Raw genomic sequence first — 25,490 nt, 5'->3', positions numbered from 1 at the left:
TGAATGGTTTCACTGCCCTAAAAATCCTTTGTGTTCCGGGCTTCCCTGGTGGTGCAGTGGTTGAGAGTCCGCCTGCCGATGCAGGGGACACGGGTTCGTGCCCCGGTTCGGGAAGATCCCACATGCCGCGGAGTGGCTGGGCCCGTGAGCCATGGCCGCTGAGCCTGTGCATCCGGAGCCTGTGCTCCGCAACGGGAGAGGCCACAACAGTGAGAGGTTCGCGTACCGCAAAAAAAAAAAAATCCTCTTCCTCTTCATCACTCCCTCTCCCCAACGCCTGGAATAGATCCCATTTCTACCTTTGGATATACTGCTTTGAAGGATTCTGGAGTTAGTAGTAGTCAAATCATTTAAAAATCGTTTTAACCAGCAGACCCTTTCATCGAGGAAGCCTCAGGAAGTAAAGCTAAGTGAAGCAGGGCTGCTCTGGTGGACGGTGGTATCCACAGGGAGACAGAGTCCTGGGCCCCCCTCCCCTGGTGTCCGTCTCCCCCCGCCGTCCCTTGTCCCTGTGCCCGAGGCTCCCTCCAGTCTCCAGGATCCTGAGCAGCCCCCTTTGGAAACTGCACATAAGCAGCTCTGGAGCTCAGAGGAGGGGATGGTAGTTACCGGATGCAGTGACCTCAAACTCTTGGGCTTTTGGAGATTTGGTGACTGTTTCTTAATAGATTTTTTTTTTTGATTTCCACTTGTTTGTTTGCTTGTTTGTTGTGGTCCCCTTCCTTGGCATCAAGCTGCCAGCTTTGATTTCACTTTGCTGTCCTACCTGCTAGTAGCACCTCCTCTTCCCTCTCCGTTTGCTGCTCTGATTTGCTGTAAGCTTGGGAATCCTAGAAACATGCTTGTTGTTTAAACTGAGTCGAAAATAGTTGCAAATAGATTCTGTGTGATCTTTTTTGTACAGGCTTGATAACACGTTTGTTTTGGCAGGTAGAACTCTTTTCTGTTTGTTGCTTGTTCTCAATTATCAGCAATTGTACAGAGGCAATTGCTGGATAGTCATTTTGTGCAGTTTCCATTCCGTCTCTGTCAGGGTCCATCTATCTTCTCACCTCCCCTCTCTGTCTGTCTGATCCTGGAATTCTGGACGTATATAGAAAGTGTATATTATGGGCTCAAGAATTTCTTTTTTTTTAAATAGGTGTAGCATGGAACTTTATTTATTTGGCCGCATGGTGCAGCACACGGGATCTTAGTTCCCTGACCAGGGATGGAACCTGGGCCCCTCAGTGGGAGCAGGGAGTCTTAATCACTGGGCCACAGGGAAGTCCCTGGGCTCAGAAATTTCTATCCATCAGCTCTGCTGGGTGAATAGTAGCAGTTGAAGCTGATTAGGAAGAAAAATATGTCATATTGTTAATTCCTAATGAAATGCTGATATGTTGAGATAGTTAAGACACTGTTTTTTTTCTTTGATGTGAACATTTATCCTCCCCTCCCTTTTTTCTTTTTCTTTGCCTCTGATCCATTCTTAGATTGTTTTTCTTTCTTTTTTTTCCCTTTTTTTTGGGGGGGATACATTTTATTTGTACAGTGAGGTATGCATAAGGAATAAGCAGAAGTATAACTGTTAATAATAAAAAAAAAGTTGTCCTTACGTAGTTTACTGTTTTCAAGTTGTTTTTGTACACATCCTCTCAGTATGAAAGGTAATGGTTATTGTTTCAGTTTTACAGGGGAGAAAACAGGATTGAAGTGGTTAATTTGAAGGTCTCAGTTAATTAGCAATGGAGCTAACATTCAGACTCAAGTTTTCTTCCTCCAGTTCCTGTGTTTTCAATCCATTAAATTATGTAGTCTCTTGTTCATGTAATCAGTAGTTTAACTGTGGGCCCTTCCAAACTTGAATAATAAAATACCACACTTGTGGGGTGGTATACAGTATTTCCAAGCATTTGCTGACAGTGTAAAGGATATAGGTTGGAATGCTAGAAGCTTATGCCAGTAATCTTCCCAAGGTAGTGTTGACATTCTCTTATAAGTGGTGTGAATTGCTTACTCTTACATCATGTTTAATCTTGCTCTTAATATTCAGAATACTACATGGAAAAAATATGTAGCATTCTAAGTCTACCTTAAAAGTGACCCACACCATTAGGTGTGATCTTTAGATTCCCTCTGTCAACGTTTAAAACAAAAACGTAAGTGGTTTAGCCAGCAAAGTCAAATTTATTTGGGAATAACAGAAGAATTGCAGTTAAGGACATGCAAACTATGGAAAACTATAGGCAAGTCTGGAGAACAAAAGAGAGGAGCATTCTTTTATAGTGGAAATGAGGAAGTTGCGAAGGGCTGTTTTGAATGAAAGTTCACTGGAGGAGAGCGAGAGTTTGGGGTTGTTGTGACTTCTCATTGGCTGAGTTGCAGCAGTTTTTCATTGGCTGCTTTGTTGCTGGGCAAGGAGAAAATCTTCCTTCATCCTGCTGGGATATGTCTTTCTTCTTGATGGGGTCTATAAAGTAAGCTGCTATGAGAGCTGTCAGTTGAGGGCTTCCTGACTCCATTGTGAATGAGGTTTTCCTTTATTCATTTTCACACCTCTTTGCTACTCTAATGCCTATTCTACTTCTCTTTTACAACATTTGGCATAAATAAAATACCACATAGGCAATGGAATAATAATTCTGTCTCCAAAAGAAATGGTAATGAGCAATAATAAAAAATGTTTCTTGTCTCTCTATCTTAAGAAATAATTCTAAATCTCCAATAATTCTAATTCCAGAATAATTCTGAATCTGAAATTTAATAAATTATGTCTAACCAATATTGACATTCTGGCTGAAAAATAAAACTATATGAATGCCAAGAGAACTGTGTCTCAGTGACTTAAGTGAACATAGATTAAGACTTCTCACAGGCTTATTAAGCATAAGTTCCAATGACATCAGCTTACTTTAGCACTTCATATCATGAACACAAGGCTACCTAGTATAACCATGTCTTGCTTTAGGCATAATATATCACTTGTAGTTAGGGCCTTTATTTTATGTGAAATTCAGTATTAATATAAAAAGAAACCAATCTGCTGTTGGAGGAGTTGTGTTTTAAAGTGAGATTGAGTGTGTGCTTTATGTATTATGAAGGTTTTGATATATCTGTGAGCTTTTATTGGATGAGAATCAAGTGATCATATGTCACTTCCTCTGGACCACAGTATACCCAAATCCAGGAGTGATGATAAAAAATATATTTAAAAATTAACTTCAAATATTCTTGTACTTAGTTGTGTAGTATAAGGTGATGTTGTTTAACCCAATAATATTCCCATGCAGTAGATTCTATTATAGTCCTACTCCAGGAAGGATTGTAAAGTCAATTTTATGGAAGAATGAATTTCAAATTGTGTGGACATTCCAATAGATTTGAAGTCATAGAGATTCTGGAATATTAGTAGGTTTTAACACAACTTTAAATATCGGATATGATAGTGCATGAAAAGGAATTTATATTTCTGCTTTCTTTCAAAATGCTCACAGCTGATGAATCTGTGGATGTTTGTTTAATTTAGTTATTTGTTTTATATGAGAATAAGTGATTCCAAGAAAATAAGGCTCAATAATATCAATTAGTAGTATATAAACTTGCTCTTGGTTGGTTCTGAGATAGAAAGTAGATCTCATTTTTAAAAATAATCTCTCTAGAGATTGTTCCATATTTTCCCCTTTTTCTTCGTGTAGAAGGAAATGTTATTTTTAAAAGAGTACTCCCCTCTTCCCCAGCCGCCCCAAACTACCACTGTCAGAGAAAATTGATATGTTTATATGATTCGGCATTAAGTGGAAGAAAGGATCTGAAAGGCAGGCAGAATGCCCGGACTGCACAAAACTATGACGGTCACGCAGTGAGTGTGGGCCATTGAAAGGTGAATAACCTACATAATTGGGCCTGGGCTGTGTGCGAAGATGTCCCAGCATTTTATGTTATTAGGGATTTTAGTTTCTTTCAAGGCTTCCATGTACCAATGGCACATTATTTTCCGTCTCAAAATTAGAATTTTTAAAAACCTCTAATTTTGGCAGAAGGAGACTTTATTTGTAAAACCCCTTGAAGGTAGTGATGAAGCAAATTATCATAACATTTGGAATAAGATTTTTCTTGTAGTAAAATATTCATAAAAGTTACATTTTTAAGTGTACAATTCAATGGCATTAAGTATATTCATGTTGTTGTGCTTCCGCCACCACTATCCATCTCCAGAACTTTTCCATCCTCTCACTTGTAACTCTGTACCCATTAAACAAAAACGCCCCCTTCCCTTTCCTCTCAGTCCTGGTAGCTTCTATTCTTCTACTTTCTGTTGCTATGAATTTTCCTGTTTTATTTACTTCATGTAAGTGGAATCATACTTTTGTGTCTAGCTCATTTCATTAGCATAACATCTTCAAGTTTCGTCCGTGTTGTAGTATGTGTCAGAACTCCCTTCCTTTTTAAGGTTGAATAATAGTCCACTGTATGTATGCCCCATTTTGTTTATCCATCCTTCTGTTGATGGTCACGTAGGTTGTTTCCACCTTTTGGGTATTGTGAATAATGCTGCTCTGAGCATTGGTATGAGTACCAGTCAGTGTCTGTGTACCTGTTTTCAATTCCTCTGTGTATATACCTAGGAGTGCAATTACTGGGTCATATGGAAATTCTACATTTAATTTTTGAGGAGCTGCCAAACTGTTTTCCACAGCTGCTGAGCCATTTTACCTTCCTACCAACAGGGCACAAAGGTTCTAATTTTTCCACATTCTTGTCAATGCTTGTTAGTTTCTGTTTTGTGGATAACAGCCATTCTAAAGGGTATGAAGTGTTATCCCATTGTGGTTTTGATTTGAATTTCCCCAATGACTAATGATGTTGAGCACCTTATCACAGGCTTATTGGCCACTTGTATATCTTCTCTGGAGAAATGTCTATTCAAGTGCTTTGCCCACTTTTCAACTGAGTTGTTTGGGGTTTTTTTGTTGTTCAGTTCTTTATACATTCTGGATATGAATCCCTTATCAGATATAAGATTTGCATGGAATGTGATTTTTAATGGAAAGAGTCTAAAAAACTACTATATATATATGTATTTTCCACCTATTTGTGTATATTACTTTTCACATTTAAGAATTCTGTGGAGTTTCATAACATACAGTCATATAAGTAAAAGAAAGCAGATATTTAAAAAGATTCTTTGTTTCTAAAACCCCACCAATCTTAGGTCACATTAATTTTAAACAAATCATGGTTAGATTCGAGGATATTTAGCCAGCAAAAGAGATAACAGTCCAGTGTGTGATATAACATTCAGTGACACAGCAGTTGTTCTGCAAATGAAATTAGAAGGGCCATTTGGTCTTTGTAGCTCTAGAAATTTGGATCACTGAAGAAAAATTAGCTGCTGTCCCCTAGAGTCTGTATTTTGCCCCTCAGTGTCCTCCTCATTTAAAAGCTTTCGTTTGAGTTAAGAGAGTTGTAATGCAGGTAGATTAGAAATAAGAATTTTTAAAACTTGGTTCTAGTTCTGCTTTTGACATATTAATATGGTGGTAGTATAATTGAAAATCCAGCAGCAACTCTTAACTGAAAAACAAAGGTATTTTTAAAAGTGTAAGACCTTTTGAACAGGATAAGGACAATAAATATTTTTAGTCTCATTTATATGTGATATCAAAAAAAAAAACAAACCCAAAACAAAAAGCCAACCTCATGGATACACAGAACAGACTGGTGGTTGCCAGAGGGGTGGGGGGGAGGGGGCAGAATAGGTGAAGGGGGTCAAAAGGTATAATTTATAACATAAATGAGTCATGGGAATGTGATGTACAGCATGGTGATGCGTGATCATACTGTATAGTGCTGCATATTTGAAAGTTGCTGAGAGAGTAGATCTTAGAAGTTCTCATCACAAGAAAAAAATTTATGTAACTAGGTATGATGACAGATGGTAACTAGACTTACTGTGTTGATTATTTTGCAATATGGACAAATATCAAATCATTGTCTTGCACACCTGAAACTAATATAATGTTATGTGTCAATTATACCTCAATTAGAAGAAAGGATTTTTCAGAAGAACAGATTAGAGGAGAGAAATAGTAGGAATAGAGTAGAATGACCAGGAGTCAATTTCAAGCAATGAAAGCCTAGGTCAGCATTTCTCAGCCTTGACTCTACTGGTGTTTGGGGCTAGGTAATTGTGGGGTGCTGTCCTCTGAGTTGTAGGATGTTTAGTGTTACCCCTGGCCTCTACCTGCTAGATGCCAGTGACACCCACTCCCTCCAGCCCAGTTGTGACAACCAAAAATACCTCCAGACTTGCCAAGTGACCCAAGGCGGGTAAAATTACCCCTCCTCCCTCCTTGAAAACCACTGGTCTAGGATGGTAAGAGCCTGAGTTGAGTTCCGACAGCAAGCTGTCATAAAAAGAGGAAAACAAGTGCAATTTTGAGTAAAGAAAATTTCCAGTAATTAATACTTATTAAGCAGCTACTATTTCCCAGGCACCAGCACCAGGTGACATAGTGCCGTCACACAAATAATCATAAATATTTATTAAATGCAGATTTTATGGGAGGGATTGGAGCTACAGAGATGAATAAGACAGTTTCTGTCCTTAAAGACGGTCGTTTAATAGAAGAGAGGCAGATGAACAAATAAATTACGATCCAGAGTGAAAACAGTAATGTGTATAAGCTACTGACTGAGAAGAGAATTCATCTGGGGAAGTCATGTGAGCTGGGTTTGAGGGATGAACAGCAGTATTGCCTCCCGGAGTGGATTTTGCAGATGAGGTGGAGAATTCTCCATGGTCTTTCAGTCGCTAAGTTGAAGACCAAGTTGAGGTAAAGCTCTCTCCAGACTGTCACCTCTGTCCAGGGAATAAAACTCCCAGAATATAATTAAACCTGGGATGACTGCCCGGGGAAATTGTACATTTTCCCTGAGGGTTTGAGTGGAGCGATTAGCACCTGGCAAATCCCAGAGCTGTGCCATTTTAGTGGCAGCTTGTATACTTCACATATTGTTTTAAATCATTATCAGATGAGGAGATGCATATCTCACTCCCTTAATAAATCAGACTCTCTGCCAAATTATATCAACAACACCTTGTTGATTTTGAAAAAGTTAAATAAGAGGCCTATTTGCAGCCTCTGGTTAACAGGTTCTTTATTAGCAAGTAGGTGTGCTGTCTTGGAACCTAGAAACAGATGGGGCCATATGGCTTAATTTGTGGAGTGGCCATAGATTGCTTCATCTCAAGCAGCAGTGTTTGCTGTTTTGCAGGAAAAATGCAATTATTCAGTGGCAGTTTACATAATATACATTCAACAGTAGTGGTGCTCTTCATATTTCCTTAATTATTTACATTTTAAAATTTTTACATGGAAAAAGAAAGCAATGAGCATCAAAGAAAATTGCCAAAGCATTTATCTTAAACTGCACCACATATTCTGGTGCTGCTTTTTCTTCACTGGCTTCTGTCCCATTAGTAACAATAGTGTTCAGGCTTGCTGATGTCACTGCTCACTCATTTAATTTAGCTAAATGTGATAAATGTGTTTAATGAAGATTTCGTTTGGAATTTTTTTAGAAGGTCAGTATGGTACTTTTGCATTGCAGGGTATGTTTTCTGATATGATTGTAAAACTACATAAACTTATCAAAAATAATTATTTATGTATCCTAAAAGCTATGAAGACATGAGATAAGATGCAAAAGCTCTTTTCCCTCTCAGTTCAGAGAAGACAATTTATGGTTATTCTGCTTCATCTCATCTGATGGTTTGTTTTTGAAAAATATAAAATGTTCAATGTGATAGTAACGAAATGATTTTTAGCTTTAGTACGTGTGAATTACTAAACACTGACACACACCAGAATGGCTCCAGCCACTCCTGCCCCACTGACAGTATGGCTTTGAAAGGGTGCCTTGGCACCAGACCCCAAGCTTAAACCACCTGCCTTCCTGCCATTTCAACTCTTCTCTGACAGGAATTGCTCACCCATGGTATTATCTTCCTCTCTTTTCCTTTTCTCCTCCTCTGAGCTGTGGACAACTCTGTCTTCTCAGGACCTCATTCATTCATTTAGCAAATATAAGTGCCTACTATATGCTAAACCCTATTCTAGGAGCCTGGGGTACAGCGGTGAACAAAATGGACAAAAATCCACATCCTAATAGAGCCTATGTCATGGTGGGAGAAAAGAGACATTAAACCATAAAAATAAATAAAATACAAAACAATCTTGAAAAAGGAGAACAAAGTTGGAAGGCTCACACTTCCTGGTTTCAAACTTACTACAAACCTACAGAAATCAAGAGTGTGGTATTGGCATAAGGCTAGTTAGATCAATGGAATAGAATTGAAAGCCCAGAAATAAAACCAACCATCTGTGGATCTGTGGCTGATTGAGTTTTGACAAAGGTGTTAAGAACACTCCATGGGGAAAGAATAATCTCTTCAACAAATGGTGCTGGGATAACTGGGTATCCACATGCAAAACAATGAAGTGACACTCCTATCTCACACTATACACAGAATTAACTGAAAATGATCAAATAAAATAAAACTAAATAAAAGTTTTAAATAAAAGTGCTAAAACCATAAAACTCTTAGAAAAAGACATAGGGGTAAATAATTATGACCTTGAATTTGGCAATGAGTTCTTAGATAGGACTCCAGAAGCACAAGTGACAACAGAAAAAGTAAATAAATTGGATGTCATCAAACTTAAAAACTTCTGTACATCAAAGAGCATTATCATGAAAGTAAAAAGACAACATATAGAAAGGGGAAAATATTTGCAAATCATGTATCTCAGAATCTCTATATCCAGAATATATAAAGAACTCTTACAGTGCAACACAAAAAGACTAACAATGCAGTTTTAAAATGGGCAGAGGACTTGAGCAGACTTTTCTCCAAAGAAGATACACAAATCACCAAGAAGCATGTGAAAAGATGCTCAGCATCATTAATCATTAGGGAAATGCCAATCAAACTACAGTGAGATACCATTTCACATCCTCTCAAGATACCCTACATTCCTTAAGTTGATGCCAGTTTTCAAGCAGGTAAACATGAATATATTTTATCAGTAGATTTCCCACTCTGGTAGATTCCTTTGAATGGCAGGTTGGGCTTAAGCAGAAAATGGCTTTGTCATAATATGGAATACTATCTGCAGTATTTTAAAAGAATGAAGTAGATTTATATAATGCTAACATAGAAAATACCCTCAGGCAAGTTGCAGAATGATTAAATATTTTTAAAAATTCAAACTAATACTATATTTTTTTGGTGAGGACCTATCTATATGTGAATATGAAGAGGAAAATATCTAAAAATAAGCCCAAAGAGGTAATAGTAGTTATACCAGGAAGCATATGAGGATTTGGGAACTGTGGTTGATGATCAAATGAAATTTAATCTTATCTGTTTTAACTTTTGTAAGAATAAAGCTTAATGAGCAACTTATATAATTAGAATTGTAAAATGCCTTGACTGATTTAGATATGACTAGAGGCAAAATGCCTCTGGGTTTATTTTGGTTTTGTTTTAGCAATTACTCTGAAACTGTTGACAACCAACTGTAAAATCTGTACAGGGAGTGCTCAAAATCTGTTTTTTTTTTTAAATTATGGCACACGAAAGTATTGTAAGTGAAATAAAAATGCAACTTAGAGTTAAAATTGAAAGCTGAATATTACTCTGACTACCACAAAACTTTAAAAACAAAATACGTAAAAGTGCTTACAATATTTCATTCATTGAAATAGGCAGAATATAAGACACATCTGTGAACTAACCCTATTTTACAATATTTTTATTTAGAAGAAAGAGTTTTAAATTCATAAAAATGTTAACAATGATTAACACTTCTGTGTGAATGAACAGTCATTTGGGGACTCTTCTTTTTAAGAAATTTTCCATATTTTTCTAGTTTTTTTTTTTCTTTTGTGAACACAAAATGCTTTTAAAATCAAGGGGAGAAAATTCCCTCACTATTTTAATTAAAGAAAAAAGGAAGGGAGAGAGAAAGGAGGAAAGACTGGGCAGGGCAAGGCAGGAAAGATGGGGAATTCTTGTGCTACTCTTCTGCCTCAAGTATTAATAGCTTGAATTTTGTGTTTTCATTGATTTGATCTTTAAAATATAATTTGATAACATGTATGTATCTCTGTGATATTTAATTTTTGTTTATCTGTTTTTAAACTTTATAAAAATGATTTCATACTCTGTATAGTCTTCTAGGCTCTACTCTGTTTTTCATTTAACATTTTATCTCTAAGATCAACCCTCAGTATAGTTAGTATATTTTTATTACTGTATGATATTTCACTGTGAGATTATTCCATCATTTATCTGTTCATTCTCTAGTTGATGGATGGGTTATTTCCAAATTTGTGGTATTTTGAATAATGCTGCTATATAAGTATTACCGTATATGCCGTAGTGTCATTTAGGGCAGTGCCTTTCACATAGTTTTAACTATAACCCAACAGGACATATACACACATCACGCTCTCTCTATGTATCTGTGTATCTATGTATCACTTCAAAAACTTCAAGATATAATACTTTTCCCTGCTCTGAGCAATGACTCTGATAAAACCCAGTCTATTTTTTAAAATACTGATAGAGATCCAATAAATTGGATTTTATTAACCATTTCTACCTGAGGTTTGAAAACTAGTCTAGGACATACATCCGGTTGTGGAGTTGCTAGGTCTAAAGATATGCAAATTTCAACTTCACAAGATAATAGCAAATTGTTTGCAAAGTGCTGATCCACCTATTCCTATCAATTTTTGTTAATCACATTCTTATCAACACTTGGTATTTCCGACAAAGTTAGGTTTTCAACAAGAAGTCTATTAACTTAATAAATCAAGTGAGGACATATTAATGATTTTTACTTACATTCTACTCTTACAACTAAAAATTTCTAGCCAAATAAAGTGCCAGGATTTCCAGAAGACTGGAGAACACTGAGTTGTTCTGTATTCTGTTTGAGATCTTGCTTGGCAAATGTCTTCACATATTCTTTCTTTGAAACTACATCTCACTTATTACTGTTTGCTTTGCTGCTCAAGTATGCAAATAGTGATCTACCTCAGTTGTGGCTTCATGCTTGATTTTAAAGTTAAGCATCGCTGAGATATTATCTGCTAAGTAACAGTTTAACCAACTGAGAAAACAGGTACGTTGTCCCTGATGTAGTAGGACACGGGTCATTCTAAAAAGACTGGAATTTTTATGGGCAGTGGTGATGTCAATTTTAAAGCTCAAAGGATCAGTTAAGTATAAGCAGGCTGTTTGGTGAAAAGTTTTGGTTGATGTTGTCAAAATGTGTCCTTTTGTAGAACCAGCCTGACATCTAAGGTTTCATAGTAAGAACTCAGTTTAGCTAGTTTGTGGGTCTTATCATTTGTAAGGTTGAGAATGTCTTTCCTGCTGTTTTTACACTTGCCGGGGAGGGGAGTGCCTCTGTATGCTGGGGCACTTCCTCTTGGCTTTTGCTGTGTTTCATGACTCCTTAGCACACAAAAATCTACTTGTTAGTCTAGATTCAGTGACTAAATCTACAATGGAAGAATTTTTGCTCTGTACAATGATTGACTTCATTATTCACAGCTATCCTCTTGGTTAATGGGCCATCAGCCATAATCTTATAAGGCTCCTTCCTTATGTCTGTCTGGCCTGGGTGACTCCAATAGGAGGTGAACTTCCCTCCAGCTTAATCTTTCAAGTCAGTGGTACAATTAAGCCTAGTCACCCAATACCATGTTGTATATATTTCAATGATATTATCATCATAATTGACAAAAATTTTCCCAACTGCCTTGCACCCTTTCATCCTTCTGGGTGTGAGTTTTTCTAGCTTGAAAATGTACAGAGCTCATTACAATGGGTGAGCTCACTTTGACTCCAGCACAGATTCCGTTTTTCGTTTTGTTTTGTTTTTAGTTTCTGGAATTCTTTCTCAAGGGCGAGAATCCTAACCGTAGGTCTAAAGAAGCACTTGTTGCACAGTAGGACAGTAGCAGTTAACAGATGCCCAATGGAGCAGCAGGAGCAGATAAATTTACAGCACAGAAATGTTAGGACTTTAAATGGTGTTGTTTCCTCAGTTATATCGCGTCTACGTTTTCAGAGATTCTACCTGGAGGAAAACCTAACAAGTTGGAGCAGCTCAAATTCATGTCTCACGGTCCATCCACAGGTCTAGGGAACAGGGAAACTGTCCTGCGGGGTGCCAGTTACAGATTGTGGGTCTCACTGGGCCTGGCACAGTGAAGAAAATAGATTGCTTCTGGGCTGGCCCAGAGTTTTAGACTCTCTATGATGAAATCACTTGTTGCCACCTATGTTTAAAATAAAAATAAAATAAAACAAAGCAACACTTCCCCATAAACCATTTGGCAAAGCCAAAAATATCTCCCCAAATATCCCTCATTGCATGTTTAAGACTCTAAATATTTTGAAGCAGTTTAATGGCCTTGTGTCCTGACTTAGATTCTTTTAATTCCTTAGGTAATGAAGACTTTGAATCTGGGAAGCTGTTGTATAGTTTTAGCACACAGCACAGCACCTAATGCATGGTAGAGACTCAGAAGATTTGTTGACTGAATCAAAGAATGAATGAAAGTGTACAAACTATCAAACTACAAATGAAAGTGTACAAATGAATGAAAGTGTACAAAGTCCCTGCCTCAAAACTATTATATTAAAGGTTCAAAAGGCAATCATGTAAATCACTCCTTTTTGTTTCATAAAATAAATCACAGGGATGTAAAGTACAGCACAGGGAATATAGTCAATGATATTATAACAACTTAGTATGTTGTATAATCTATAAAAATGTTGAATCACTATGTTGCACACCTGGAACTAATAAGTCACTTGTACCTCATAGAAAGAAAGAAAGGAGGGAGGGAGAGAGAGGAAGAAGGAAGGAAGGAAGGAAAAGAAAGAAAGCAAAAAAGAGAGAGAAAAAGAAAGAAAGGAAAGAAAATGTGGAGAATTACTTCAGGATGGCTTCGCAGGGTAATTTAGAGGCTGTGTAGAAATAACCCGTACTCCTAGCAGTGCGCCTAAGCACAAGGGAAGGTAGCAAGATGCTTTGGTCATGCCAGGCAAATGGCCATTCACTCCGCTGTAGATCTGCATTTCTCAGAGGAACAAAGTGGAAAGAGGAAAAGTGAAAGATCACTTGTGTTTACCATAATTACAGGATGGAGTTACAGAAATAAATTAAAAAATCTGTTTTTGAGTAAGCCCCCTGCACATTACTTGTGTGTTGATATATGAGAAGTTCTGAATGAAAAATAGGGAGATTTGAAAAAACATCTTTCTGTCCTCTGCGTGATGTGGCTGTCATGCACTGTTCTGCTGTGTCGCCACAGCACATTCCCCATATTTGGGCTGAACCGCATTTATTGAGAAATGGTGTGGGGGGAGACAGAGAGAAGGAGGATGTACTTGTTGGAGGCGAACTCATTTCTGTTGTTCCTAAACACTCATCAGGGTTAAAAAATGACATCCACGGTGTCCTGGGGTGACTTTATAACAATGAGAAGGTGGAAATATACCTCCTTACCTACAAAAACAATTTCAAAACATCTATTTAGAAAAAGGGAAATATCCCTTTTCTGAATTTGAGCTAAGCTATTCTACATGGATATCATCTGATATTTAGAATAATACAGTTTTCTGAAGGACACACTGGGAGCATTTTTAAAAAGTGGTTTATTGACTACATCAGTAAAATAATACCGTATTGCTTACAAAAAAGCTGGCAGGTTTGTAAAATTCTTAAAGTTTTAAGGATGTTTGGTGTTTTGATGGGCAAAGAGTTTAGAAGATAAAGCGTTCCCAAAGCTAATTTGATTTGCTCTGCAGTTTGCTAACAATGGGGTTCTTTACTGCCTAACAAAAATGTTTAGATGATAAGATGGCCAGAATACGTTTTTAAAGTTAGAGTTGTATTTTAGAAGTAGCCATATAATGGGAACTCTCTTAATTCTACTAAGGAGTCTAGATTGTTTCTATTAGATATACCTTTAGAAGCAAAATATGTAAAGTTTAACAGTTAACTAAAGGATCTGCAACATAGACAACTTGGTAAATATTTATTGAATGAAAGGGTATTTATTCCTGGGCTTCCCTGGTGGCGCAGTGGTTGAGAGTCCGCCTGCCGATGCAGGGGACACGGGTTCGTGCCCTGGTCTGGGAAGATCCCACATGCCGCGGAACGGCTGGGCCCGTGAGCCATGGCCGCTGAGCCTGCGTGTCCGGAGCCTGTGCTCCGCAACGGGAGAGGCCACAACAGTGAGAGGCCTGCGTACCGCAAAAAAAAAAAGGGTATTTATTCCTGAAAAAGCTGAATCAGATTTTTGTAAATTGCAGCATACTTTTATATTTATAATGAGTCATTTTATAAGACAAATAATCTCTCCCAAATTTACATTTGTGGCAAAGCCAGATTTTCATAGATCAGAATTGCTTCCAGTAAGGGCACCTTTAAGATGCCTTGTGTTGTATCTTTTTGAGGTTGCTAAGGTACAGAAAGTTTGTTTTTTTTAAGGGCAACAGTTATTCAGTTTATAAACAATTCAGTAAAAATAGATTTCTGAGGATCTTCAATTTGTAATTGATAAATCATCCATGCTGAAATAGTTGGCCTTGATTCTATTTTCCTTGAGAATGTGGAATGTTTTATAAACACACTAAGAGTTACAAATATAGGAGGGAGGAAAGAAAGAATTGCACTGTCTAATGTGATGATACACATTTGTGCATACATGAAATTTCAATCAAAACATTCTAATACAAACAGTAAAGCATGTTAGAGTTTGGTCTAAATTAAGAAAAGGCTCTAAGTAACACATATTCTACTTTGTTGCAATCCTATTTGGGTCCTACTGTGAGTTAAAGACCTATACTTTTTTCTGTTAGCTTGTCTCTCTGCTGAGTTCTGGTGATATAATTCAAGTTTTAAGACAAGTAAGAGCTCCTGATGAATGGGTTGTCTCTTTGTAAGATGTTCACTACCTATTGTCTAACTGGGAATGCAAGACTTATCTTGGGAATAAAAAAACATGGAGCCACATTTTAGAGTAAATAGCACACTACTTTGGATACTGGATACTGGAAATCCAGTCCTCTTGTCATTTTAACAAGAGCTGAGCCAAGATCTGTAGGCATCTCAGAGAGAGTAATCATATGGTTCTGCTTCAAAATCTGTTGAGGAAAGGTGGGGGAAAAATCAACCACTGCGCCACCAGGGAAGCCCCATAGTACTCTTTTATAACATACTTATTTCTGTAGAATCAGTAGTTTGGTTTCATTGATTTTTTTCTATTGGTTTTCTGTTCTCTGTTTCATTTATCTCTGCTCTAATCTTTATTATTGTCTTCCCTCTGCTAGCTTGGGGTTTAGCTTGTTCTTCATTCTCTAGTTCCTTAAGTTGTCCTAGTCTTTAATGTCTGGCTTCCAAAAGGAGAAAAAGAGAAACTTAAAAGGGGGTGAGGTGGAGAAGAAGTATCAGCCCTTTAAAGCCCCTGGAAGTCACTTCAGCCAGAGGGGAAGGGACTTGCACCAGTGGGAAGTCCAAGATCAACGGCTGCCCTCCAGTTTGTCTGCATCTCTGTGACTGGATCAGCAGTTGGTGATCAGAGCACAGGTACCTGATGTTTGGAGGACCCGGTCCTTTTTGCCTACCTTGGCTCCCTGCGGAAGCTGTGCAGGCTGCTGCCAAGAGATATGGACTAGGTAACTGCTTCTCGTGCTAAGAACTAAAATTGGCCCAGATTAGCCACAATTTACCATCCAAGCCTTCCCCTGAAGTTGCCAGCCTTCAAATGACTCCAGAGTTCCACAATAGTTGCATTCGATTCTGCTAGTGTAATAATTGTCTAGGTGGGAAGGCAGATTCCTGGTGCTTCATACTCTACCATCTCCTTAGAATTCTCTTCCTAGTCTTTTTAAAGACCCTTCCCCAGAGCCCAGTTGAGTTAGAATAGTCAGCTGTTCTCTTCAGTCTCTTCAGCTTCTTTCCCTTCTCTCTCATACTTCCTCCTTTTCCTCTTCTAATTCAGTGGGTCTTTTTTTTTTTTTTTAATCTTTTGGTGGTCACAAGTTCTTTTAAGAATTTGAAGGAAAATACCTATGAATTATCTCCCTAGAAAAATCTGTATATGCACGATCACCCAAAATGAGCAGACAGTTCAGAGGTCCATAGTGCTCTGAAATCCCACCATGGGGGCCCCTGTTATAAGGACGGATGTCTGTCATCTTCCTCTGATGCTGTGGGCAGGAAGTATCCTGCTCCTGCGACAAGACACTCACTAGGAGATTGGTGAATGCGAACTGCCCTCTCACAGATTTGTAGGAAGTCTCTGATTACAGCTAGAAAAGTCTCTTTCCTGGCATATGACATCATGATGCCATTTCCATGTTTATCCACCAACTGGCATGTTTATCCAATGACATTAAACTGGTATGTGTATGAGGTCGTTACTTACACCTTACAGTACAAACTTGTGATTGCCACTCATTTGGAACATGTAGAGATGACAGGCTAGTTTAAGTGAGGACAAATTTGAATTAATCAAATATACGTCTGTGTATTTGTGTGTGTGTGTTTAATTAATTAACTTATTTATTTTATTTATTTTTGGCTGCGTTGGGTGTTCATTGCTGCACATGGGCTTTCTCTAGTTGTGGCGAGCAGGGGCTACTCTTCATTGGGGTGCCGGCTTCTCATTGTGGTGGCTTCTCTTGTTGCGGAGCATGGACTCTAGGTGCACGGGCTTCAGTAGTTGTGGCACGCAGCTCGGTAGTTGTGGCTCACGGGCTCTAGAGAGCAGGCTCAATAGTTGTGGCACATGGACTTAGTTGCTCCACGGCATGTGGGATCTTCCTGGACCAGGGCTCGAACCCGTTTTCCCCTTCATTAGCAGGTGGATTCTTAACCACTGCGCCACCAGTGAAGACCCTGTGTGTGTGTTTTAAGCCTGGTTTCTCTTCAAGTGTGTACAGTAATAAGACATGATATACATGTGCCAACAGTGATAATAATAGCCAGCTGTTTTCTAGATAGCATTCTTTTGGGTCTCTTTTTACACTTGAAAAGCCATATCAATTACTGGTGTACAAGAAGTGCTGTAGAAGTAGTCAAGGAAACAGTCTCTTCTTTTAAGGAGGTTAAATGTTCTTTTGGCAGGGATTCCCTGGCAGTCCAGCAGTTGGGTTCGATCCCTGGTCGGGGAACTACGATCCTGCAGACCACGCAGTGCAGCCAAAAAAAAAAAAAAGTTCTTGTGGCAAGTGTGTTCAAATTCTAAATTTCCATAGTAAACTGTTTTATGGAGGGGATACCGAGATATACTTAATGCTGGCCGTGGATTAGAGGGTCAAAATTGATAAGGTTGAAAAATTTAAAAACAAAACAAATAATGAAATAACAGTGTTCTGTCATGAATGTTTCTGGAGTGGCCCTTGCAACCCATGGACACCCCAGGCTGACTGGGGTACACTGCCTGGTAGGTGATGTCAATTTTTCTTGGCCACATTGACCAAGAAGCAGTGCCCTTGAGGGGTTGTTCAGTGGTTCCATATGCTCCTGAGCACACAACCAATGTATGCATCTTAAACAGTATTTTTTGAATTATGTTTTCTTCAGGATTGAATTCACCAGTTGAATCTTCCAGTGAGGCCAAGTAAGTGGAAATAAGATTGAGTAACTGCTAACAGGAGTTGGATTTAAGGGACAACTTAAAAAATAAAAGGCTCGTATCTCCCAAACTTTTATCCAGCCTGGCAAATTGGATTTTAGTGTGGAATGATGCACAGTTAGATCATGGAGTGTGCATGTGGCCAGTGCTGCTTTCTTTTAAGTGGTCCTGTTTATTTAAAAAACTTGAAAATGAGAAGTTGTTTTGCTCACTCAGTTAGGGTTTATTGTAAAACTCAGATGCCAGAAAAAGAGAGTACAGTATTGTTTTTGTGCTGTGAGAGTGTGAAGTGGACCACGAGTGAACCGGAGAAGGCATGGTTGTGGTGCGTTCTTCCTTCTGCCCAAAGAAGGAAAGCTCTAATGGTCAACAGATGGTGTTTGTGGATGTCTGGCGTTAACACTTGTGGATGTCTGGCCGCATCAAGGCCTTGATGAAGGCGCTGAAAATGGTGGCAGACACAGTCACGCCAAGTGTACATTTTCACTTATTCCCCAGGGGTGATAAAAATAATGCTAGAAAGAAACAAAAAGGTGGAGAGAAAAGTGGGCCCTGTGCTGTGTTGGTAGATGGCATTTGTCATAAAAAGGGCCAGTTTGATAGCCTCGGAAAGAAGGTGTTCTGCCTGGCTCTATGCGGGGTAGCTTCATGGGTGAAGGTGCTAACTTTCAGTCTCCCCGGGGCTAGCAACGTAGCACCAACAGCTGAGGGAATACAGCTATTTTCCTTTTCCATTCTTGTGTTCCCCTGAAATAGAGGTCGAACAAATATTTTAAAGGTGCAAAATGCTATCAGAAAATACCATTTGAAATGAACATTACAGGAATATCTTGGCATAATGGCCACAAAACCCTTTATCACTTGGCAGGAAAGAGGTATAGAGGAAAGTAGCACATTAGCATTGAGGACTGCTTGTTTCGCCAGTAAAAGCAAGCGCAGTGTACAAAGAAGTGTATCCTGAATGTGTTATTTGCATTCATTTAACACAAATAAATCATTTGGTTTCACTTCGAAGTGGAAAAAAAAATCCCATGTGTGGGATGACACGTGGTTGTTGTGTAAACCCATGTGACACGACAGACACGGAGTCATGGACCCATCGCCCAGACAGACCCTCCCAGTGAGACCGATCCCCTTCTTGATCTGCAGAGGAGGAAATGAGGGGCCCCGGAGAGAGCACAGGACTCGCCCAGGATCACGCAGTTGATCCATGACAGCGATACGCAATTTTCTTACAAAAGTGAGAATTTAACCACAAAAAACTTTGGAAAATTACCCTTATCTGCCAAGTGAGTTTATCTTTTAACTGTGACTTACATCCTTCTCAGTGCAGCTCAATGATCATCTTTGGAACCCTTCCAGAACCCCCCAGGTTGGACCAAGGGCTCTTCCTGCTATACCACCTCCTGCCTCTCTCTTCCGTAGCTCTTGTTATATTTTGTAGAAATCACCTGGTCGTGTTTTTGTGTATGAATCCTCCATGTACATTCATCTTTATAGTTTACTTTGTTTCGTTCTTCTTTGTGCTTTATAGGAATGGAGTAATGACCAGCGTGAGTAACACCACCCCCTTCCTATTTTGTGAGTTTTACAACAACAAACAAACTTTGCTTGGTGACCCTCGACACATGCACATGTACACACACAAACACTCACTCACACACACACACACAGAACACCTACCTCTGAATGAAACATTTAAATGGAATAATGCCTTTTCTTTCTTTGTTAGCTGCCCTGCAATATGGTCTACTTTGTTGTTTTTACAAAAGCTATGTGTTCTAGTAAGTTGATTTCCCAGGCCATTAATAGATAGGAACCCACAGTTAAAACGACAACAGCAGCAGCAAACCCTGGTTTAGAGAACTGTGACTTGTTTCGTGGAGCAAAAGTTTTTTAAAGGGTATATTTAGTTTAACTCTGCTGAACATCTTTATAAATAGCTGTTTTCTACTGCTGACCTGAGCTTAAAGATTTATGCCACAATTTACTAATAACAAATCCTGTGTAAAACTAAGCAGAATTCAAAGCTCTTTGGGGGTTCAGATTATTCTGTGTCGTGTTGCTTCTCCTCTTTAGAGCTCCTGACCCTCTTCAACCATTGCTTTAATGCAGCCTGTCTCGATTAAGTAAACAGAGCTCGAACGCAGTGTCTTAACTATATTTTATAAATTCATGATTGTTAAGCCACAAAATCAACCTTTCCAAATAAAACTGAGTGTAAGTCAAACTGCCAAGAGAAAAAGAACAGCTATCGAGCCCTTAACGTCTCCTTTTCACCCTAGTTTACCTTTCTCCATACAGTGCTAACTAAAGTCTATACAAGGAATAAAGTGATTATGTGTTGCTTCGTATTTATTGAATGTCACCAATTTTTGTGTAACCACCATCCTCTTCACAGAGCTGCCTGATGGTTATCACAAGAGCAGGCGTTGTGATAGCGCCTTTGTTCAAGATGTGCATGTAATTGTACTCAGGAAGGTGCAGCTTTCCCCCCAGGGGAGCAAAGGAGAAAATTATGTTTAATTCATATTAAATGGGCTATTGTTGGGCATGATGAGCTATATTGATTCCAAGATGCTAAAATGAGTCAGCTTTCTCCAGAACATAACCAGCAGCTACTTTAAACGTTAACAAGGGAGCTGGTTTCTAAACTCTGGAAGAAGGAGAGAGTTTTGTTTAAGCCAGCTGTTTCACAGAAGAGGAAATGCATTTCTACCTCAGGACATTTAAATGGCACTGTTGAATAACTGGGAAGGAATGTCTCCTTTGGATGAGAGGGCGAAGAAGAATTCAGCTGATCTTCAGGGAGGATAACAAACGTGACAGCGCTACTTTTTTGTGTACGCGTTTGTGTATGTGACTATGTGTAACTTCTAGAACTTTCTGGTCTTATGACCCCTTTCTATTTTTCTTAAAAAAGATATATTTATTTAGGCTGTGCTGGGTCTTTGGTGTGGCACGAGGGATCTTCGTTGTGGCATGCATGTGAGCTCTAGTTCCCCTACCAGGGATCAAACCTGGGCCCCCTGCATTGGGAGTGCAGAGTCTTACCCACTGGACCATAAGGGAAGTCCCATAACCCTTTCTCCTTTTAAGAATTATTGAGAACGCCAAAGAACCTTTGCTGATGTGGCTCATATCTTTTTTTTTTAAACCATTTTAGTAATTAAAACTGAGAAGCTTATAAAATTTACTGACTCATGAAAGACGACAATAAACTCATTATATAGTAACATAAACTTTTTTTGGAAAAAACTAGATATTTCCCCCAAATAGTGAAAAGAGTGCTGTTGTTTTATATTTCTGCACATCTGTTTAATGCCTGGTTTACTATACGACACTTGGATTCTCACATCTGCTCCTGAATACAGTCTGTTGTGATCTGTTGTTTGGGTCGAAGTACATGGGGAAAATCTAGCGCACACAGATGTGTAGTTGGAAAAGAGAGGGCCTCACAGCCCACTGAAAGGGACTCTGGGACTCCCAGGGGTCCTTGGGTCACATTTTGAGAACCAGTATCCTATAAAGTAGTTTGGAAGAATATATGAGTGGTGAGATGATTAGTGGTCCTAATTTTTTTCTTTTTCATTTATATATATTTTGTACAGTGAAGATGGATCATTTGTGCAAACTATAAATTAGAAAGGAAGAGGCATGAGCATGTTGAGAAAAGACCCTAGAAACCCAAGCAGAGACATTTATACTTGGGAAACCATGGAGCCACTGTAATTTCTCAAGTTGGAAAATGGCATGTTAAAAATTTTATTTGTTAGTACATGGATTAGAATTGGAAGAGAGGAGCTCCTTCAGAGGTGTTGCAGTGATCAAGCGGGGGGTGGTGAGGTGGGGCAGGGCTCAGATATGCGGAAATGGAGAGAAAGCTTCAAAATCTGAAAGACATTTTGAAGGCAGAATTACCAAGACTTGGATATAGGGAATAAAGGAGAGGGAAGAGTCAAAGGTGACTGAGAGTTTTCAAGTCTAGAACATTTGAAGAATATTTTCCCTCTTACATCCAGCCTTTAATCTTTTCTGAAAATTATCCTGATTAAGTTCACTGAAGTCTTATTTTTTGTTTTGCAGAGTTGGCCAGCCCATCCCAGGGCTTAGGAGAAAGTCAACCCACTTTCCAGCCTGCATTGGTCACAGTCACTTCCAGAAGAAAGGGAAGACCTATGACGTCCCTGGAGAGTTGGTACCTATGACATCCCGGGAGGCGTCCTTGCTCACTTCATTCGGGCCCTGCAGGCAGTGAAGGGCCTTGGGTCCAGCTCCTGTTTGCACTGGACGCCTGTGGTCCCTCTCTTATGCACTCCAGCACCCCCATCAGCTCCCTCTTCTCCTTCACCAGCCCAGCAGTGAAGAGACTGCTCGGCTGGAAGCAAGGAGATGAAGAGGAAAAGTGGGCGGAGAAGGCGGTGGACTCATTAGTGAAGAAGTTAAAGAAGAAGAAAGGAGCCATGGATGAGCTGGAGAGGGCGCTCAGCTGCCCAGGGCAACCCAGCAAGTGTGTGACGATTCCCCGCTCCCTGGACGGGCGGCTGCAGGTGTCCCACCGCAAGGGTTTGCCCCACGTCATTTACTGCCGAGTGTGGCGTTGGCCTGATCTCCAGTCTCACCATGAGTTGAAGCCACTGGAGTGCTGTGAGTTCCCATTTGGCTCCAAGCAGAAAGAGGTGTGCATTAACCCCTACCACTACCGCCGTGTGGAGACGCCAGGTGGGTTTCCTTCATGGTTCATTGTAAAAGGTAAGAGGGTGTGTCCCAGTTGGTGGAGAACATGGGGCACTGGCAGGAGAAGGACCCCCTTTCCCGCGAGAGAGGGAGAGAAGAGAGGGAGGTTCGATTTGCAGGAACTGATCCAAATTTTGTAGTCAGAACAATCTAGACAGAAGATATTTTCATTTCAGTATACGTGTAAGCTTTGTGTGATTTTGAAAAATGCAGTTTTATTTTGATGCATTTTGGAGTCATCATCCAGTTCTGGAAAGCTCTTAATATGGCCTCGACATGATCAACTGTAAGAAAATGAACATCCTCCTCCCCGTCCCCCTTTCCTGCACTCAGCTGTGCTGAGCTAAATGGGCTGCACTTTCCCCAAGCTCAAGTAAGTGGAGGTATCTCCTACCTGGGTCTGGAAACAGCCAGTGGAAGAGTTGCTGGAAATCCTTCCAAGACTGAACATAGTGGCGGTTAGGGGAGATTGGTGGCTGTTCTTAAATATGGCTTTAAATATAGGAAGGTGTTGTTCCTAAAACTCTTCACACACACACATGTGTGTGTACCTATATTTCTCTCTCTCTCTCTCTCTCACACACACACACACACACACACACCCTTTTGGAGAAGTCTGATGTTCATCTTCATTCCTTCACACTGGCTGTAACAATTTGACTACATTTTTCTTTGGATGGAGTGTTCCTGTGGCTTGATGGAGGCCGTTTCTGTGGGAGCTTCCTCTCCCTGATTGGCCATCTGCCCCATTCCGGGAGACCAAAGGGCTGGCACATGCACTCTGGGAACTGGCCCATGTCCATTACGAGGCAGTTCTAGGTAGGAAGACAGGTACTGGGGGGAGTCCAGCCTGCCTCCTGCCCCCCTCCCAGGTTCAGTTAACCTTGCAGCCATCCTGGCTAAGTCATGCCCAGCCTATAGCAGTCTTAGTGAGGTGACCTTTCAGGCTCCCAAATCCCACTGTCATGCTGTTAAACTGTTGTCAAGGAAGTCACCTGCCTGAGCGTGGATGCTTCTCACGGTCACATCGCCCCGGATACAGGGTGAGACTGTGATGAGAAAGGCCCACATTCCTGGTGAACCTGATGTGCTTTCCCCTAGATCACGTAGGTCTTTGCTTTCTCCTCTTCTTTACTGCTTCTCTCTGAGCTTTCTTTGCCTACTTAAAAAAAAATGTCGTCAATGAGTTTATGACAGAAATGACTTGATTTCTCTTTTGTTTCTAAGATTTGAATTATATTAAGCATTCAGAATACATCCCATGAAAAATATTTATCAAGAAATCATTTTTCTCTTCCTGAGTAATGTAGTTATAAAATGTGTCTTGTAAGAAGTATCTTGTAAAATGTATCTGGCTTTCCTTTTGAACACTTGAAACCCTAATTTTAAAGGATTATTTCATGTTTTCATTTTTCATATTATGTGAGGTTCTTTCAGGAATGATAGTGTGAATGTTTTTACATATGGCAGCAGGTAGATTTCATATCATCATATTTTAGGTTTGAGTTTCCAAAATGAAAGATGGGCAAAGATTGTATTGATTTTAAGGTAATGTTTAAGCTATACCTTTTTTTTTAATTCCTAACTTTGATCTTTTAATAGAAAAAGGCAGATTTTACATCTAGCTTTCTGGCCGTGCTTAAAGTCAGTATTTTGAGAACAATGAAGATGCTAATGTGCACCAAGTTTGCTGGGTCCCTGATTATCATAAAGCTGAAGTTTTGCCTTTGAAATCTCTCATCTTTTGACCACCCGTTTTAGGAACCTTGAAGGCTCAATTCTGATTTTCTTTACACTCACACAACCAAGCACTAAAATCATCAATTTTAGTGCTTTTCAAACTATCTGTAGTGAAGGACCAGTTTTTTAAAACATTTCCAATCCCTCAAATATCAGTATTTTTACAATACAAATGAATTACTAGGCACATGAAACTTTTGAAAGACTTACAAAATACAAGCTCAATATTTTTTACTATTCATTTCAACAGATATAAAATTACTCTATCAAGTGGCTATTAAAGTTTCTAAACACAAACTCTCAGTTTCAGTACTTGTATTCCCACGGACTGGTACCCAGCAGCTGGTAAAGTCTCACCAGTCCTCAGACCTCACTTTGTGTGGCTTGCGTCTGGTAGAAGCCGTGCAAAAGTGTTTGCATGGCTCATAATGATTTTTCTTCATGCAGCCGGAGGTCATTTCAGGAGTAATTTCTCCCCCGTGTAAAATGCCCACACTCTATCAGAACCACATGACTTTTGAAAAAGATCCAAAAGCTTTTCTCAGCTTTGCTCTGCAGTTCCTTATACGCAGTAACTCCTTCTATTATCTGCCCCCAGGGTAATGCTTAGATAGTGTGGTATTTAAAAGGTGACACCACATTGAGACCAGTGTCTGTAAGCTCACTAGGTCATATTTACAAGCAGCAGTTGTGATGCAGAAATAGAATTGAGTAATTAGAAATAGCTATTACTATGGATTGAATGTCTGTGTCCCCCCAAAATTCATATGTTGAGAACCTCATGCCCAAGGTGATAGTATTAAGAGGCGGGGCCTTTAGATGACTAGGTCATGAGGCTAGACCCCCATGAGTGGGATTAGTGTCCTTTAGAAGAGGCCCCAGAGAGACCCCATTCCCTTCCTACCGTGTGAGGACACAGTGAGAAGAAGCCAGCCTGCAACCCAGAAGAGGGCTCTCCCCAGAACCTGACCAGGCTGTACCCCTATCTTGGACTGCCCAGCCTCTGGAACTGTGAGAAATAAATTTCTGTTGTTTATAAGCTTCCCAGTCTATGGTATACCTGCTATAGCAGCCCTAAGGCGCTAAGACAGCTGTGTTATGAGTGTAAGTATTTACAAATATGATCAGTGCAAACCTAAGGTAAACTGAGCTTGTCAGGCTGAATTACAACCAGGATGATACCATCAGTATTCCTTACAAATCTTCACTGCCTTTGGTTTTACCCAGATGATAGAAATACATTATCAAGATATTTGCCTCAGTAAAGAAAAATGCATCCTTTCTTTTCTTTTGGT

At 39.5% G+C, this 25,490-nt stretch overlaps 1 protein-coding gene across 2 annotated transcripts in view; it reads left to right on the top strand.

Moving 5' to 3' along the window:
• The window catches only part of SMAD9 (SMAD family member 9), a 57,868-nt gene that overhangs the window by 9,857 nt on the left and 22,521 nt on the right, over window positions 1-25,490 (top strand). The window contains exon 2 of one of the 2 annotated variants that reach the window (XM_081214975.1): window positions 21,805-22,470. In XM_081214975.1, the coding sequence (XP_081071101.1) occupies window positions 22,029-22,470 (442 nt within the window). In that variant the 5' untranslated portion in view covers window positions 21,805-22,028. The remainder of the gene's footprint in view (window positions 1-21,804; window positions 22,471-25,490) is intronic. The other variant, XM_081214976.1, reaches the window with a different exon arrangement.

Source organism: Mesoplodon bidens, assembly GCF_964165515.1.
Source record: "Mesoplodon bidens genome assembly, chromosome: 17".
Taxonomy (NCBI): Eukaryota; Metazoa; Chordata; class Mammalia; order Artiodactyla; family Ziphiidae; genus Mesoplodon; species Mesoplodon bidens.
This window is presented reverse-complemented; position numbering and strand designations above follow the sequence as displayed.